This window comes from Salvelinus namaycush, chromosome 27 (assembly GCF_016432855.1).
Source record: "Salvelinus namaycush isolate Seneca chromosome 27, SaNama_1.0, whole genome shotgun sequence".
Lineage (NCBI taxonomy): Eukaryota > Metazoa > Chordata > Actinopteri > Salmoniformes > Salmonidae > Salvelinus > Salvelinus namaycush.
The window spans coordinates 39,434,571-39,452,752 of record NC_052333.1 but is presented as its reverse complement, the minus strand read 5'-3'; the positions used below and the strand labels follow the sequence as shown (position 1 = coordinate 39,452,752).

At 43.7% G+C, this 18,182-nt stretch overlaps 2 protein-coding genes across 3 annotated transcripts in view; both read right to left on the bottom strand.

Annotated features, from left to right (window-relative positions):
• cgnb (cingulin b) overlaps nucleotides 1–8,667 on the bottom strand; it is a 58,585-nt gene extending 49,918 nt beyond the window's left edge. The window contains exon 1 of the mRNA XM_038966857.1: nucleotides 8,510–8,667. The gene's annotated coding sequence lies outside the window, so the exon portion shown is untranslated. The remainder of the gene's footprint in view (nucleotides 1–8,509) is intronic.
• Nucleotides 8,668–11,640: 2,973 nt separating this feature from the next.
• Nucleotides 11,641–16,941, bottom strand: LOC120022493 (pygopus homolog 2-like). Of its 2 annotated transcripts, XM_038966418.1 has the most exons (4): nucleotides 16,767–16,941; nucleotides 16,080–16,154; nucleotides 15,391–15,440; nucleotides 11,641–15,048 (listed from the first exon to the last, which is right to left on the bottom strand). In XM_038966418.1, the coding sequence occupies exons 2-4, from the start codon at nucleotides 16,135–16,137 to the stop codon at nucleotides 13,414–13,416; spliced, it is 1,743 nt and encodes a 580-aa protein (XP_038822346.1). In that variant the 5' UTR covers nucleotides 16,138–16,154; nucleotides 16,767–16,941; the 3' UTR covers nucleotides 11,641–13,413. The 2 variants fall into 2 exon arrangements, with proteins under 2 accessions (XP_038822346.1, XP_038822347.1); XM_038966419.1 differs by having other exon boundaries at nucleotides 16,080–16,941.
• Nucleotides 16,942–18,182: the final 1,241 nt, after the last annotated feature.

Here is an 18,182-nt window from a genome sequence, read left to right as displayed (position 1 = left end):
AACTGCTGTCCTGTAGCTACTGAATGTCTACCCATCAATGCAAGATGGAACTTTGTTTCATTTCACTGAATATACTGCACAATCACATTGCAGTTACCGTGAATATGAAAAAACTTAAATATGATTACTAGTGTCTGTAAATAAATATGGATAATGAAAAGAAGTGAAGGGTGCTCAACCAACGTAAGTCGAAGTGCAATCAAAACATTTAATCATTGAAAACGGCACAACGCGCACATAGGTTAGGCTACTATGGTGAGCGAGCATTGCGCCTTTTCATTTTCAATAAGTATTTATTACCCATTCATTTGTCTTTGCCTGCAAATCGTCCTCCTAAAAAATGTAGGGTATATCCTATAGGACTCTGAGCTGTGTCAGATATACATAAAATAACATTGCAGGACTGCGGTTGGGTTTGGGACCAGTTCTTGCGGAAGCGGGTGGTAGTCGATAGAAATCCAGCAGGTGTGGGTGGGATGAAGATATCGGTCTGCGCAGACCTCTACTGTGCACCATGACAGTGAAGCCTGCAATGTTAGAGCTGTTTGTTACTGTGTCAGTGTGAAAAGAAGGGAATTAGCTAGGGAAACTGACAGATCAATCACGTTACATTGACATAATGACTAATACAACTAACATTGCACTGAGAAAACAGAAAATCAATCTTCAATCGTTACACCGATGGTTTCATCGTTTGATTCAGGTCTAGTTTGATTGAGGAAAAAAAATAATAGTTAATGTAATCCCAATTTTTGGCCAGCTCTCTCCCACTTGCCAAGTTAATTTACTTCTGAAACAGGACAAAACAAAGTTCAAACATTTCCATAAATTTTCTAACTACTGTTAGATAGGGATGCTAGTGCTGACCTGGCTGTGGTAGTTACTCACTAGCATAGCTTGTCATTCATCTCAGTCGAGAAAGGATGAAACATTAGCTGACGTCACATGTCAGTTACAATTCTAGCTCAGCACTGCGAATAAACACTAGTTAACAGAAAAAAATTAAGTTAAACAGCAGTTACATGGCCAGCTACATCAGTCAACTAAAGAGTAGCCATTTTCTGTTCTGCATCCTTTCACTACTTGGTGAAAGAGCGCAATGCATTCACACTGAACTATGCTCAACTCTCCGGTGCTGGTCCAGCCAGCCTTCCAGAAGTTGCCTTCACACAGCCCGGTCCTAAATCCAGTCAGATAAACACGCCAAACAGCCTACCCGACCGCTCAGAGGCATCCACATGGTCCTAAAGCACACTGTCCCCCCATCCCCAGTGAAAGATGCACGCCTTTGTTTTTGTAATTCAATCCGCTCAGTTTGTGAATATCAAATTAATCTTTGCCTGGCTATTTCTGGTGGGCCCATGAACCATTTGACAGATATCTAGTTTTGTCATGACTGCTTTAAGCCTACTTTTGCCAGGGTTGTCCATCCAGTTGATATTGAAGTCCCCAAAAACCAGCCATGCAGACTTGGATTTAAGAGATTTAAGTAGTTCTTCTAATTTTGCATAATATTGTACATCACATCCAGGGGGATTATACCCAACTAGAATATAAAAATGCATTTGTGATGACAGGAACACATTTACACCAAGACATTCCATAGGTGGCTCACTTCCCAGGAGCACTTCTTTGCACTTAATGGAGTCCTTGATGTATATCAAAACACCCCATTCTCTCCCAGTGGTTCTCTCTCTTTAAAACATTTGTATCCAGCAACATCAATCATATTAATTAAAATGTTACTATGAAGCCACTTTTCTGTAAGACAAAACAAATCTAGATTCGACCCAGGAAGCAATGATCTAATCTCATCACTACTTATATTCAGATGTCCTCCAAATACGCCTTTTGGATTTACTCTGGGATCCCAGACCACTTTTGCACAATTAAACATATCGATCTAGCAGTGTTCTTCAACCATGACAACCGTACTGTCAATCCACAGCCAATCAATACTGTTCACACTACTTCAGTACTGGGAGAGAATGGGTTTGGGCAAAGTGGGATGGGCAGGCTGGGTTGTGTAAAACAACATTGCAGTGAAAGTTTCACATTGTAGCTCTACGTATCTGTTTAACCAGTTTCTCATTGTAGCTCTACGTATCTGTTTAACCATACACTTTCTATTGAGCTATGAATGTCAGCCCTTAAGCACAGGTTTTAAGCCAAGTTCACTGTACTAACACAATTTGCTTAGAATTTGTGTTAAAATGTAGCCTACTGGTAGCAACACTTCACCCTCCAACACTGCACCCATTCTCCTATCAGATTGGAAGAGATATGAAAGGAAGATTAGAAGAGGACACAGGTATCATCATGCCCAGGTGATAGTGAAGTGTTGTGGTGAATTTTTACAGGGAAACTATATTATCATAATACAGGCTACACCAGCAAATCAAATCTTTGTCACATGTGCCGAATACAACAGGTGTAGACCATACAGTGAAATGATTACTTACTAAACTTCTTAGGGCTAGGCACCTTTTTCTCTACTTCCTGCCTGAATGACATGCCCAAAGTAAACTGCCTGTAGCTCAGGCCCTGAAGCCAGGATATGCATATAATTGGTACCATTGGAAAGAAAACACTTTGAAGAAGTTTGTAGAAATGTTTAAATAATGTAGGAGAATATAACACATAACACTCCCTGGATGCAATTCATATGGCTTCCACAGGGTGTCAGCAGTCTATGTTCAAGGTTTCAGGCTTGTAAATTCAAAAACGAACAAGAAATAAAAGTTTTAGTAGAGGGTAGAGGTCGACCGATTAATCGGGGCCGATTTCAAGGTTTCATAACAATCGGAAATCGGTATTTTTGGGCACCGATTTGCCGATTTAAAAAAAAATATATATATTTGTATTTTTTTACACCTTTATTTAATCTTTATTTAACTAGGCAAGTCAGTTAAGAACACATTCTTATTTTCAATGACAGCCTAGGAACGTTCTGCCTCGTTCAGGGGCAGAAAGACAGATTTTTAACCTTGTCAGCTCGGGGGATCCAATCTTGCAACCTTACAGTTAACTAGTCCAATGCTCTAACACCTGATTACATTGCACTCCACGAGGAGCCTGCCTGTTAGCGAATGCAGTAAGCTAAGGTAAGTTGCTAGCTAGCATTAAACTTATCTTATAAAAAACAATCAATCAATGACTGTCATTGCTCCAATGTGTACTTAACCATAAACATCAATGCCTTTCTTAAAATCAATACACAAGTATATATGCATATTTAGCTAAAAGAAATCCAGGTTAGCAGGCAATATTAACCAGGTGAAATTGTGTCATTTCTCTTGCGTTCATTGCACGCATAGTCAGGGTATTTGCAACAGTTTGGGCCGCCTGGCTTTTTGCAAACTAATTTGCCAGAATTTTACGTAATTATGACAACATTGAAGGTTGTGCAATGTAACAGGAATATTTAGACTCATGGATGCCACCCGTTAGATAAAATACGGAACGGAATAAACGTTTTGTTTGAGGTGATAGTTTCCGGATTAGTCAAAGGTATATGGTTTAGAGAGAAATAGTCGACGCGTTATAATTCCTGTAATAACTTGCGGCTGAACTTGACAGGGGTTCCTTCGTTATTTCACCGTTCATGTCTTCCATAGAGAATGTCTTGATCTACTTCAAATAAGGTCTGTGTTTCGTGCAGGCTTAAACCGCTTCGACGTTTTGATACCCGTGTAAATCTCACTAGGATAAGGTAACGTTTGTCAACATATTTTCATAAATCCACTCTACACATTTTTTTAATCTTTGCTTATATTTAGCCAATGTTGATCAGAGTTACCTTGTCCTATGGATATCTACACAGTTATAAAATTGGCACGGTGATGTAAGCCTACACGAAACACAGACCTTATTTTAAGTGAATCTAAAAATATCCTATGGAATAAATGAAGGAACCGCTTTTCAGATTTTGCTTAGGTGTCATGGGAATTATGACTCGCACTTTGGTTGTCAATTCTTACCATGCCCATTATTAAAATAGGATTTCCTGCATATAGAAATTAAAGTTTGTTTTCAACACTCATCACAGGTAACTTAAACTCTATTTTTATTCAAACAGTTGAGAGTATTTGTCTCCTAAGCAGACTCTTCAGTATCATTGTCACTTCAGAGCTGTGTGTGTGTATTTATATATTATATTAAGTTAAAATAAAAGTGTTCATTGAGTATCGTTGCAATTGTCATTATTACAAAAATGTGTGTGTGTGTGTGTGTGTGTATGATATATATATAAAATTATTATTATTTTTTTTTTTTTTAAATAAATCGGCCAATTAATCGGTATCGGCTTTTTTTGTCCTCCAATAATCGGTATCGGTATTGAAAAATCATAATCGGTCGACCTCTAGTAGAGGGGCACAGCTACTGTAAATTGGAGTTAGCAGTTAGATTAACAAGAATTTAAGCTTTCAGCCGATATAAGACACGTGATGATTTATGATTTATGATTATTTATTTGAATTGCGCGCCCTCCAGTTAGCGGGACACCTAGCCTTAACCAACAATGCAGTTTTAAAAAAATGAGTAAGAATAAGAAATAAAAGTAACAAGTAATTAAAGAGCAGCAGTAAAATAACAATAGAGAGACTATACACAGGGGGGTACCGGTAGAGTCAATGTGCAGGGGCATCGGTTAGTTGAGGTAATATGTACATGTAGGTAGAGTTATTAAAGTGACTATGCATAGATAACAACAGAGTAGCAGCCATGTAAAAGAGGGGGGGGGGGGGGTAATGCAAATAGTCTGGGTAGCCATTTGATAAGATGTTCAGGAGTTCAGGCTTGGGGGTAGAAGCTGTTTAGAAGCATCTTGGACCTAGACTTGGCGCTCCGGTACCGCTTGCCGTGGGGTAGCAGAGAGAACAGTCTGTCTAGGATGGCTGGAGTCTGACCATTTTTAGGGCCTTCCTTTGACATCTCCATGGTGTAGAGGTCCTGGACGGCAGGAAGCTTAGCCCCTGTGATGTACTGGGCCGTACGCACTACCATGTGTAGTGCCTTGCGGTCGGAGGCCGAAAAGTTGCCATACCAGGCAGTGATGCAACCAGTCAGGATGCTCTCGATGGTGCAGCTGTAGAACCTTTTGAGGATCTGAGGACTCGTGCCAAATCTTTTCAGTCTCCTGCGGGGGAATAGATTTTTTTCTGCCCTCTTCACAACTGTCTTGGTGTGCTCGGACCATGATAGTTTGTTGGTGATGTGGACACCAATGAACTTGAAGCTCTCAACCTGCTCCACTGCAGCCCCGTCGATGTGAATGGGGGCGTGCTCTGTCCTCATTTTCCTGTAGTCCAAAATCATCTCCTTTGTCTTGATCAAGTTGAGGGAGATGTTGTCCTGGTACCACACAGAATACAGCTCATTCAGTGTGGTCTTAGTGCCAGCATCAGTCTGTGGTGGTATGTAGACAGCTATGAAAAATACAGATGACCACACTATCTACCTAGAGAGTTTTACAGCTTATCATGAGATACTCTACCTCAGGCGAGCAAAACCTCGAGACTTCCTTAGATGTCATGCACCAGCTGTTATTTACAAAAATATAGTCAGCCACCCTTGTCTTACCAGACGCCGCTGTTCTGTCCTGCCAATACAGAGTTGAACTTCTTCTGGCTGCAGGGGCAGTATTGAGTAGCTCTGATAAAAGGTGCCCATTTCAAACGGCCTCATACTCAATTCTTGCTCGTACAATATGCATATTATTATTACTATTGGATAGAAAACACTCTCTAGTTTCTAAAACCGTTTGAATTATATCTGTGAGTAAAACAGAACTCATTTGGCACAAACTTCCTGACCAGGAAGTGGAAAGTCTGAAAACTATCCTCTGTTCTAGGTCCTGCCTATAAATGGGCATGATACGTATTAGTATACATGCACGTCATACACCTTCCCCTAGATGTCAAGAGGCAGTGAGAGAAGAAATGGAGTGTTTATCTTGGTCTGAGGTGGAATAAATCCTCTTGGAATGACGTGTCACCCATTTCCTGTTTTCTGGAAAGCACGAGGATGGACCTGGAATTGCCTTCTGAAAAGCTGTCGTTATAGGCGACTACTATCTCCGGCTTTGATTTTATTTGATACATGTGACAATATCATCGTAAAGTATGTTTTTTCAATATAGTTTTATTAGATTATTGAAATTTATTCGGGACGTTAGGCGTGTTGCGTTGTGTGTCTTTGTTCAGGAAGGAGAGCTTCGCGCCACTTGGCTAGTGCGCTTGCTAATTCAAGAGGGAAAAAGGACGTTCTAAATCCAAACAACGATTGTTCTTGACAAAGGACCTCTTGTACAACATTCTGATGGAAGCTCATCAAAAGTAGGACCCATTTTATGATGCTATTTCATATATCTGTCGAACTGTGTACTATTAGTTTTGCGCCCAGGTTTTGGGCACTCGCTCGCCATAACGTAAGCCTTATGTCGTAATGAAGTTATTTTTAGAATTCTAACACTGCGATTGCATTAAGAACTAGTGTATCTATAATTTCCTATACAACATGTATTTTTAGTAATGTTTATGAATAGTTATTTGGTCAGAATATGTGAGAGTCAGAAAAATATCCGGACGTTCTAGGAAAAAGATGCTACCTTAGCACAATGTGTAACCACTGATTTCAGCTCTAAATATGCACATTTTCGAACAAAACATAGATTTATTGTATAACATGTTATAAGACTGTCATCTGATGAAGTTGTTTCTTGGTTAGTTTGGTTGGTTCTTGGTTAGTTAGGTTGGCTTTGTGCATGCTACCTGTGCTGTGAAAAATGTCTGTCCTTTTTTGTATTTGGTGGTGAGCTAACATAAATATACGTGGTGTTTTCGCTGTAAAACATTTTAAAAATCGGACATGTTGGCTGGATTCACAAGATGTTTATCTTTCAAATGCTGTATTGGACTTGTTAATGTGTGAAAGTTAAATATTTAAAAAATATATATTTTGAATTTCGCGCCCTGCACTTGAGCTGGCTGTTGTCATAAGTGTACCGACGTCGGGCTTGCAGCCAGAAGAAGTTAACCAGCCAGCCATGTTGATAATTTCGTTGTTCAGAGACGACTCCGCAAAGCATCAGATATTACAGTTTTGAATGTCCCAGTCGTAGTTTAATTTTCTGCATAGGTCATCGATTTTATTTTCCAAAGATTGCACATTTGCTAGCAGAATGGAAGGAAGTGGGGGTTTATTCGATCACCTACGAATTCTCAGAAGGCAGCTTGCCCTCTGACCCCTTTTTCTCCACCTTCTCTTCACACAAATGACAGGATCTGGTCTGGGCCTGTTCCCGGGGAAGCAGTATATCATTCACGTCGGGCTTGTCGGACTCAATAAAGGAAAATAAGGATTCTGCCAGTCCTGGGGAGTAATCGCAGTTCTGATGCCCAGAAGTTATTTTCTGTCATAAGAGAAGGTAGCAGCAACATTATGTATCAAATAGGTAAAAAAAGTTAAACGCAAAGAAACAAACAAAAAACACTATTGGTTAGGAATATGTAAAATGTCAGCCTTGTTCTCTGGTGCCATCTTAAAAAGGTAAACTTCAAAGGAGTCATTGTTAACATACAGAGTAGGCCTAACTCAATTTGACCTGAATTATTTTCATATGTTCAAAATCTTTATAAGGTGACAGGAATAACCACATGCAAACTCTGCTAATTAGGGAAACAATAATAATTTCTCAAATTTCCTCAGAACATCCACACGTAGCTTATTATTTAGCAGACAGTTGCTTTTAGATATATATAAAAATGCTGTTTATGTTATAGGCCTATGACAAATAAAATAAGCATTATTGAGGGCCTAAAGACTAACTGTCACCTGACCTCATCGAATTAATTGCGTCACACCCACCCACCCAGTATCCGTGTGAACGAAACTAGGGATGCGTGTGTGGCACGATGACCACAAGAGAAGCGGGAAGAGACTCTAATATGACCAGATATATCAGCCTGTATCACGTAACACTTGCGACCTACACGGAGATATGTGTTCACTATTCTATCTACAAAATGCTCAGGGTAGGCTGCTATTGCCTATCGACCCCTATATGCGGTTTATAGGCTACGTGTCAATATGCATACAATTACAGCTCGATAATACGATTTCTATCACCAGTCTGTAGTTGTGGCCAGGAAAAGCGGAGTATAAGTAAGACTGCTGCCAACGCACCACAAAGCCACAGGTGTCCTCTCTGTGCTTATCCCAAATGAACGCTCGCTCTCCAAAACGCTGATCAGCGAAATGCAGAGAGGCTATTTAATACGAACGATTCAACAATTCCCTTTGGCGTTCCTTTACTGACCCCGACCGACGCCAATAACAAATAGACAATAACCTAAGCAAATAATAAGTAGGCTACCCCAGTATCTGTGCGTTACAAATGTCGACGATGAGTAGGCTATGACGCGTAGGCTATCGTTGACGTCTCTAACGCATATACTGGAGCAAATAAGTAGCGTCGCTGAATGCAGGCGCGTTGTTATACTCTTACCTGCTAGAATGGAGGAAGGTCCAGGCGAGATATCAGAAGCGACGTCTAAAGTACCCTTTGATTATCGAGAGATGCGTGTGCTCACTTGCGGTGTTGTAGCCCAGAATATGTTTCACAATACACTGCAGACATGAACAAACTCCTCCTGGTCCGGCTGCTGCTGCCGCTGCTAAAGCAACCTGTTTGCCAGTAGGCTACGTCAGATAATATCGCCCCGCCCTCGAAACAAGCCGATTGGCGCGGCCCATATTGAATGTAAGGTCTTTTCTATATCGGCGGGACAGTGCTGCCAATCAAAGGTCTATCTATTACGATTATTTAACGCCCATTTGCGCTCCATGGCTCCATTTGCTACAGGCTACATGAGTACATTAATGCGGTTCATTTGCATTAGACTAAAGTAGGTTGTAGGGCTATTCTCAGATAGTCTAGAGATATATGATCATGTATTGATCAGCAATGATCATTGATTGATCACAATTCATATTGTAATTAAATATCACAGTTGAATACAACAGGAGAAATCTGGCAGTAGTTTAACATGCGTGTTTACGCTACACAATTATATAAAGTGTCCTGTACTCCGAGCATGCGCTGACCACCTGGCAAGTTGGGCGGCAGGTAGCCTAGTGGTTAGCGCGTTGGGTCAGTAACCGAAATGTTACTAGATCGAATCCCTGAGCTAACAAGGTAAGCATCTGTTGTTCTGCCCCTGAACAAGGCTGTTAACCCACTGTTCCTATGCCGTCATTGTAAATAAGAATTTGTTCTTAACTGACTTGCCTAGTTAAACAAAAAAGTGTCTTCACCTACATTTTCAACTTGTCCCTGACTGAGTCTGTCATAACAACATGTTTCAAGTAGACCACCATAGTCCCTGTGCCCAAGAACACTAAGGTAACCTGCCTGTAGCCTTGAAAGGCTGGTCAAGGCTCACATCAACACCATTATCCCAGAAACCATATACCCACTCCAATTTGCATACCACCCCCACAGATGATGCAATCTCTATTGCACTCAACACTGCCCTTTCCCACCTGGACAAAAGGAACACCTATGTGGGGATGCTATTCATTGACAGCGTTCAACACCATAGCACAGCGTTCAATGTAGCAGTATAACTTTAGTCCGTCCCCTCGCCCCGACTCAGGCGCGAACCAGGGACCCTCTGCACACATCAACAACAGTCACCCACGAAGCGTCGTTACCCATCGCTCCACAAAAGCCGCGGCCCTTGCAGAGCAAGGGGAACCACTACTTCAAGGTCTCAAAGCGAGTGACGTAACCGATTGAAACACTATTAGCGCGCACCACCGCTAACTAGCTAGACATTTCACATCCGTTACACTCACCCCCCTTTCGACCTCCTCCTTTTCCGCAGCAACCAGTGATCCGGGTCACGGCACCAATGTAACAGTATAACTTTAGTCCGTCCCCTCGCCCCGACCCGGGCGCGAACCAGGGACCCTCTGCACACATCAACAACAGTCACCCACGAAGCCGATTGAAAGGCTATTAGCGCGCACCACCGCTAACTAGCTAGCCATTTCACATCCGTTACATAGGCATGATCACCAACAACGATGAGACGGCCAGGTCTCTGACCTCCCCATAGGCTATGTGGTGCCAGGCACACAACCTCTCTCTCAATGTGAATCCTCAACAGGTTCTACAGCTGCACCATCGAGAGCACCCTGACTGGTTGCATAACTGCCTGGTATGGCAACTGCTCGGCCTCCGACCGCAAGGCACTAGAGGGTAGTGCGTACGGCCCAGTACCTCACTGGGGCCAAGCTTCCTGCCATCCAGGAACTCCATACCAGGCTGTGTCAGAAGGCGGCCCTAAAAATTGTCAAAAACTCCAGCCACCCTAATCATAGACTGTTCTATCTGCTACCGCACGGCAAACGGTACCGGAGCGCCAAGTCCAGGTCCAAAAGGCTTCTTAACAGCTTCTACCCCCAAGCCATAAGACTCCTGAACAGCTAATCACATGGCTACCCAGACCCTAGTTTTACACTGCTGCTACACTGTTTATCTATGCATGGTCACTTTAACTCTACCTATGTGTACATATTACCTCAATTACCTTGACTAACCGGTGCCCCCGCACATTGACTCTGTACTGGTACCCCCTGTATATAGCCTCGCTATTGTTATTTTACTGCTGCTGTTTATTATTTATATTTTTTGTCTATTTTTTCCTTCTCAAAGTATTGTTGGTTAAGGGCTTGTCAGCAAACGTTTCACTAAGGTCTACTACACCTGTTGTATTCGGCGCATGTGACGAATACAATCTGATTTGATAAGTTTGCAGTTCCCCTGTGACCATATCAGGTATGGATTTGAGGTGATTTTTGCATGAATGCAACTAAGGGTTCATTTAGTTTTTGGTCATGAATGGTAATATAGTTGTTGGAGTGCAGATTCTCCTGGCCCATAGACTACTTACATCATGCCATGGTAATAAACAAATCTCATTAACATGATGACATTTCTTCATAGCTCGCCTATTACCAAAAATAAATTCCGTTGGATTGTTACGCATCAGTGGAAAGTTATGAACTCATACATTTCCGCAGAACAAAATTCTGTTTCTCAGACATCAAGAGTGCATTTAGATGGTTATAATCCCCAAGATAGACACTGAAGGATGGAAATAGCATAATGGTTATCAATGCTCATGTGAGGGTTGGTCAGTAACGTCCAGGGTTTGGGTAAAAAAAAAATATATATTCACTCAAATCACTCTCAGAAATCCCAGACCTAGGGCAACAGCACTATATGTACTGTATGTCAGAACATTGTGGGAGGCAACCCATCTGCCTAGGGCTGGGTTCCCGTACTGGCCCCCCAAGTTCTTTGAGCAAAAAACATACTTAAATTTTTTTGTTGTTGGACATAAGACTGTAAGGAAAACATTTTAATTTTGGAAATCTTTTCCAAATTATTCCCATGGATAGATATGATCGTATGCCAATGTAGGATTTTTTTTAAAGGAAAATGTATATTTCAGTTTACTTCCTGAATTGACTGATTTGAAAGGGAAATGACTCAACCCTGGTACTGCCATTAGACAATTTGAAGTAACTAGACTAGAGTAGCAGCATATGTTTTAGCAGGTTTAGTGTATCCTCATGTTTAATACAACAAAAGCCACAAATAAAAAGATTTGACAAGGGCGAGTACAAAAACAATTCTCTTTACTTCTTCAGAGTTCAGTACCTTCCCCCCCCCCCTGTGTGGGCTGCTGGTCAGTCCCTCAGGTTCCCACCAGAGGGCGCCTGAGTAGAGCACATTATTATACAGCAGATAGCAGTACAAAAAATGTGAATGGGGTGAGAAAAAGGCAACTTGGACAGAATGTTTTTTTGTTTTTTTTTAAGAAGGAAAATTACAAACACCTGACATGACAATAATATGAACATTGATATTTTTCGCTCTGTTATTTGGTCTACTTCGAGGCCTCTAGCAGAGACCAAATTACAAATAAAAACAGATTGGACAAAGTTACTGCATTTGTTCACATGCATTCCCAAAAGACTAGTACACACATTGGATATGACCATGATGTCACTACTTGTAGCTATTCCAACACCATCCAACAGCACTGATATCACAACTTCTGTGTCCAGTGAAGAATAGATATAAAAATGGTTGATTCAATGTATAAAAACAAAAAGTCCATTGACATATCCAAGACATAATATAATTACATTTTTTTGTTCATTGGTTGATTCTCCTGCATTCCAAGATGGACAGAGGCGTGTTTTGGGCAAACGTTCAGGCTGCATATCTACAAATTTTTCTGTGGCGCCATTCTTTTCTCTCTGGAGGTGTGGGTGGGAGGACAGTCTAGTACATTGAGGAGTGGCCTGGGTCTCCTTTGGATTCATCTACTCTGGGTCAAAACCAGGTATGTATGCATGTATGTATGTATGTAAGTAAGATGACCACGCTCCCACCAGGGGTCAGTCAAGTCAGTCTGTCAGTGAGGAGTCTGTGTTGGTCAGTCACAAAGTATGAGGTAGTGTGTTGGTGTCAGTGCTTTGCTTGTCGCCAGGCCAAATGTCTGGGGGGGGGGGGATAATGTGGACAGGGCATTGTCATGTATGGGGAAATCAGTTGTTCAGTCCAAAAGAGTCACTAAAAGTGCTTCATGTACTCACTAGCCAGTTTATTAGGTACACACATCTAGTACCGGGTCGTACACAGCTTTGCTTCCAGAACAGCCTGAATGTTCCATGAAATGTTTTCCACTCAATTGTCCAATGTTGGTGATCACGTGCCCACTGAAGTTGCTTCTTTTTGTTTTTAGCTGATAGGAGTGGAACCCGGTGTGGTCATCTGCTGCAACAGCCCATCCTTGACAAGGATTGATGAGTTGTGGGTTCCGAGATGCCATTCTGCACTTCACTGTTGTACTGCGCCGTTATTTGTCTGTTAGTGGCCCACCTGATAGCTTGCACGATTCTGGATGTTTTGTTTGTCACACCATTCTCGGTAAACCCTAGACACTGTTGTGCGTGAAAAGCCCAGGAGGGAGTCTGTGATCCTGGATCCGGTGCGCCCGGCACCGACAATCATACTACGCTCAAAGTCACTTGCTTAGGTCACTTGTTTTACCCATTCTAACGTTCAATCGAACAGTAACTGAATGACTCGATGCCGGTCTGCCTACTTTACATGGCAAGCCACGGCCACATGACTCATTGTCTATAGGAGCGATCCGTTTTCCTGTACCCAATAAACTGGCCAGTGGGTGTAAGTGTGTTTATGTATGTAAAAGAGAGATTTGGGCATTGTAAACGGCTTATCAGATAAGGTTGGGTGAGAGAGATCAGAGCAGTCATTGTCTCTTCCCCTGCACCCCTCCCAGTCTCTCCTCCTCCGCCTCCAGTTCCTCAGCCTTCATTGGCAGCCACCAGCTGGCCCAGGCCCTGGCGGACGTACACAGCCTGGATCTCCTTGGTTTTGAGGCAGAAGTCGCAGGCCCAGACGGCAGAGCTCTCCCGGGTCAGCAGCCCGTAGGCCGGCTCAGTCAGGCCCGTGCAGTCACGGTGGAACCAGCGCTGGCACGAAGCCTCGCACAAGATGGCATCCTGGTCATCGTGCACCTCTGACAGGCAGAAGCCACAGGGGAACACCATGCCCGGGCCCCCCAGCTTTCCTGGACCGGCGCCTGGGCCCGTGGAGGTGTTGGCGGGGCCGGGGGGCAGCGGAGACTGGGTGTTGGGAGTGGAGTTGGAAGGGGGGTTAGGGTTGCTGGCGGGGGTGTTGCCCCCACTGTTGGTCAAGTTGTTCTGGGCAGAGTTGGGGGGAGCATTGGGCATGGGGCATCCACCAGGAGCGTTGTTCTGCTGGTTGTAAGGGGTGGAGCCGGGGGCAGAATTGGGCAGAGTCGACTGCTGCTGGGACGGGTTATTGGAAGAGGGAGTGTTGGTAGAGTTGGGCCCCTGCAGCTGATTCGGCGGCAGCTGCTGAGGCTGGGATCCGTTGAGGGGGCCGGTGGGGGAGGAGTTAGGGTTGGGCTGGGGCGGTGCTGAGGGGGGCTGGCCGGGTGTGTTGGGGTTGGGATGCTGGTCAGGGTGTCCAGGGAAGCCTCCTCCAGGCTGGGGAGGGCCAGAGTTGGGAGGCCCGGGGGGAGTGTTGTTGGGACCTGGGGGACCAGAGGAGTTTAAATTAGGCTGCTGCTGCTGAGGAGGCCCAGACTGGGGCCCGCCTCCACCAAAGTTCTTCCCATCCTCATTTCCTGGGCCCGGGGGGCTGGGGCCTGGGTAGGGCCCATCTTGTGAAGGAGGGAACTGTCCTTGAGGGGGTAGACTTGGCGTCCCTCCCATGTTTCCTCCGGGGCCACCTCCCATGGCCCCCATCATGTTCATCCCTCCAGGCATGCCCCCCATGGGGTTCATGGGGCCATGGGGGGGTCCCCTGGGGCCTCCGCCACCTGTTAAAGGGGGGCTGTTGAAGGGGTGCCCACCCTGTCCGTGCTGTTGCTGCGGGGGCATCCCAAACCGAGGGTGCGGTGGCCCCCCTCCTCCAGGACCCCCCATACCACCAGGGGACAGCATGGGGTTGAACGCCGGTCCAGGGTGCATGGGGGGACTGAAATTGGGGGGCATGTTAAATTGCGACGGACCCCCAGGCCCAGGGAAACCTCCTCCACCACCTCCACCCCCGAAGCCAGGCATTCCCCCAAAGCCCAGCTGGTGGTGCGGTCCTGCGTTGGGTGGTCCTGGGCCGAAAGGCGGTCTCCGACCTGGACCTCCAGGGCCTCCTACGGGTCCTCCGGGGCCCCCCATGAAGCCCATGCCCCCGGGGCCCATCCTGCCTCCACCCCCATACGGCCCTCCTCCTCCACCTGCCCCGGGGCTGGGGAGGAAGGGACCCCCTCCTGGACCTCCAGCCCCACCGGGTCGGGACGGCAGTGACGGGGGGCCAAAGTCATCGTCAAAAGGGTTGGAGGCAACCAGGTGGTCCACCATGGGGGTGGGAGGTGGCGCAAACTCAGAGAGGTGGGAGAACGCACCACCAGGCCCCTGAAACACACAATGAGTAGAGACAAGAGAGAATGGATTATTGAGATTGAACGAGGTGAGTTTGGTAAGAGCAGAGAAGCTACACATAGTGTAGAATGGTTGAATAGTAAACTAGTGAAACCACTGATCGATGTAACAAGTGGTCAACTATGTTACCACACATTTTTTTTTACTTAAGTTTAGATCATGCTTAAATGTGTAACAAATCATAAGACCAGCACAAGAAAAAGTGAACACAACAAGTAAAACCTTCTCCCAGACAAGCCCACCAGTCAAACACGGCAAACATGTTTACATTAAGGAAGAATGTCTTCAGATCAGAATCGCCAAGGCAGTCGTTACCTGAGCATTGGATTTCCTCTTCTTCTTCTCTGGGCTCTTCATCTGTCCACCTAAAGAGGGGAAGACAAAGAGGAGAACATGAGAGATAAAGAGGGACATTCTAGCAGTATCTTTCCGGTTTACAGATGAACATACACATTGTCTATTTTTCCTCATTCCCTAAGAAATGCTTTTTGTGAGGGTGGGTTTGGAGTAAGTAGTGTGAAGATTAACCATGTTGACATTGCAATAAATACAACGCAATACTGTACATTTGTAACACAGAAACCAGATGTAAAGATCAAAGTCCAGAACCAGGAGTGGACAGAAACAACATTCCTGACTGACTGGCATGAGGACAGTGTGTGGAGGTGAGGACCACAGTCACCCAAGCCACAGACTGTTCACTCAGCTACATTCAGACAGATGGAGTCAGCACAGGTGCATTAGAGCAAAGACAGAGAATAAAAACAGCTTCTATTACCAGGCCATCAGACTGTTGAACAGCCATTACTAGCCGTCTACCAGGTGATGCACTCACAAAAAAAAAAATATATAGATATACATAAAAACACCTCATACTGCTTAACATACCATTAGTATCTCGTGTAAAAAGACAGAACAACTGACTACAGTCCTGTAGACACGTGGATTTGCAGCAGTGGTAACTATCTGAGACAGACGGGATGGATAAATGATCAAAATCCTACCTTTGCCTCGCTTTCCTTGGCCTTGTCCTGCCAGGAGTCTCCCCGATTCGGCAGCCATTAATATGACTGTTGGTGCTGTGCAATGTCACCGTTCATATCATGTAAGAAAAATGTAAAATTACGAATAGTCTTGAGAATTTGGACCCGAGCAATACTAGAAAGTGGAGTCAAACAGTCTTTGGATTTGAGGACAGTTTCTATAGATAGATAAGTAATGTGCGTCTTCCCTTGCAATTTACAACTCGATATCTTGTTCCCCACACTTTGACTGTCACGGGGTCTGCTGGCCAACACACTTGCTCAAAAACTGTGGCTAGCCAGGGTTACTTTCAGCAGCCAGCTTGTACAAAATGAAGAGCCGGGCTGAATGAAACTGAACACTCCCCCCTCCTCCCTCTAAAAATGATCACTTACAGATGTGTAACGTTAGCAATTAAGCTAGCTAGCTGGATAGCAACGTTAGCTATCACATTTGGGTAACATTAGTCGTTAGTTAACTATGTTTTTTTTTATAGATTACATGTAGATTATGATTTACAACAATGAATAACCTACATTCAATTTGTTTAATTTACACATTTCGCCTCTATGATAGCCAGCGGCACAAAATAACCGGTCTCTAGTTAATAAAATGTTGATTAACGTTAGCTAGCTAGCCTGTTAGCGTTATTGGGAAGCAAACTATACCCTTTCTCCGTTGCTTGCTCTGTAGTCGTTAATATGAACCTCTCCAGTGTGTCATTGCCGATATACCAGTCCTCACACGGTATATGCTTTCTGTTGTGGTACAGCTTAAAATAATAATTGATACAAACACGCACATTTTGCCATATTAATCACGGCCTACTGTCGCCGCCGGACAAAGAGGGCCAGGCAGGAGAGACGCGCATCCGGGAACATTACAACTCAGAGGGAAAGTAGGGTTGTCCTAAAACGAGTTTCCTAATTAAAGTCACTTTATGCATCTAGATTAACAATAGACGTAATAACACTTCTCAATCATTTTAAGTGTAGTTTAACTGATTTATTTTGTGTAGTAAATAGCACACATGATATAATTAATTTGTTCATTTCTTGATTAGCACCCCTTTAATTTCAGGTTATGGAGCAGTCTAGAACGGACCACTTTCAACGCTGAGGTAGGGATGGACACACAAGGCGTTCCGTTTTACAATGCAATCTGGAATCTTTGGGACGTCCCTAACCTAAACCCCAACGCTAACCTTAAAGGTAGCTGTTACTGTAACCTTACCATTAACATTTCAACTTCAATGGGGCCCAAGGGTCCCGGATAGCAAGGGCCATGGGGGTGGCTATCAATCATAGGGCAAGGTATCAAGTGGCTCCTGCAACTTATACTTAGTCTACTCTACTGTCCATACATTGAATGAAACATATATATATATTGTTCACAGCATTTTAAGTGTTCATAATTATTTATCTGTTTTGATATATTCTCTTTTTTGGGGTTAAAATTGGGTTAAAATTTGGGTTTGAATTTTTCAGAAAAGCTGTGCCACCTGGTACCTATGTCACGCAATGCTGCTATGTAGCTTTTTTCATAGGCTACTGTGTATAAATCATAAAACTGCATAAGAATGTCATATATAGGCCTATTCATGACTGAGTCTGTTTTTCGCTGAGGATTATAGGCCCAGGTCAGCCTGGTCTCATAGACTAGATGTAACATAGTAAACGCCAATCTGAGACACTAAAATGGGGGGTCTGGGTAGCCCCCTTTTACATTGCTGGGGGAGTGGCAATGCAAATAAGTCAGAAGGTTACATTAGGGTTGATGGGTGGTAACATATTGTACAAATTGCAATTTGTAACATATCATACAAATTGTAAATAATAACACATCATACAAAATGGATGATGGACATCCACAAATTAAAACATACCATACTATGTAACTGTAGTGTCCTGGATTTACATTTACTATGTTTTGTCTACCCCTGAGTCCAGGTTGGCCTAGTGAAGACAACACTGCAAAACAAGGTTGTTGAGAAGGATGAAGTAGTCTAGCCAATCTTTTGGTCCAAGCTATAAACATCATGGACAAAAAATTAAAAAAAAATTGGTTCCCCATCTTGCATCCAT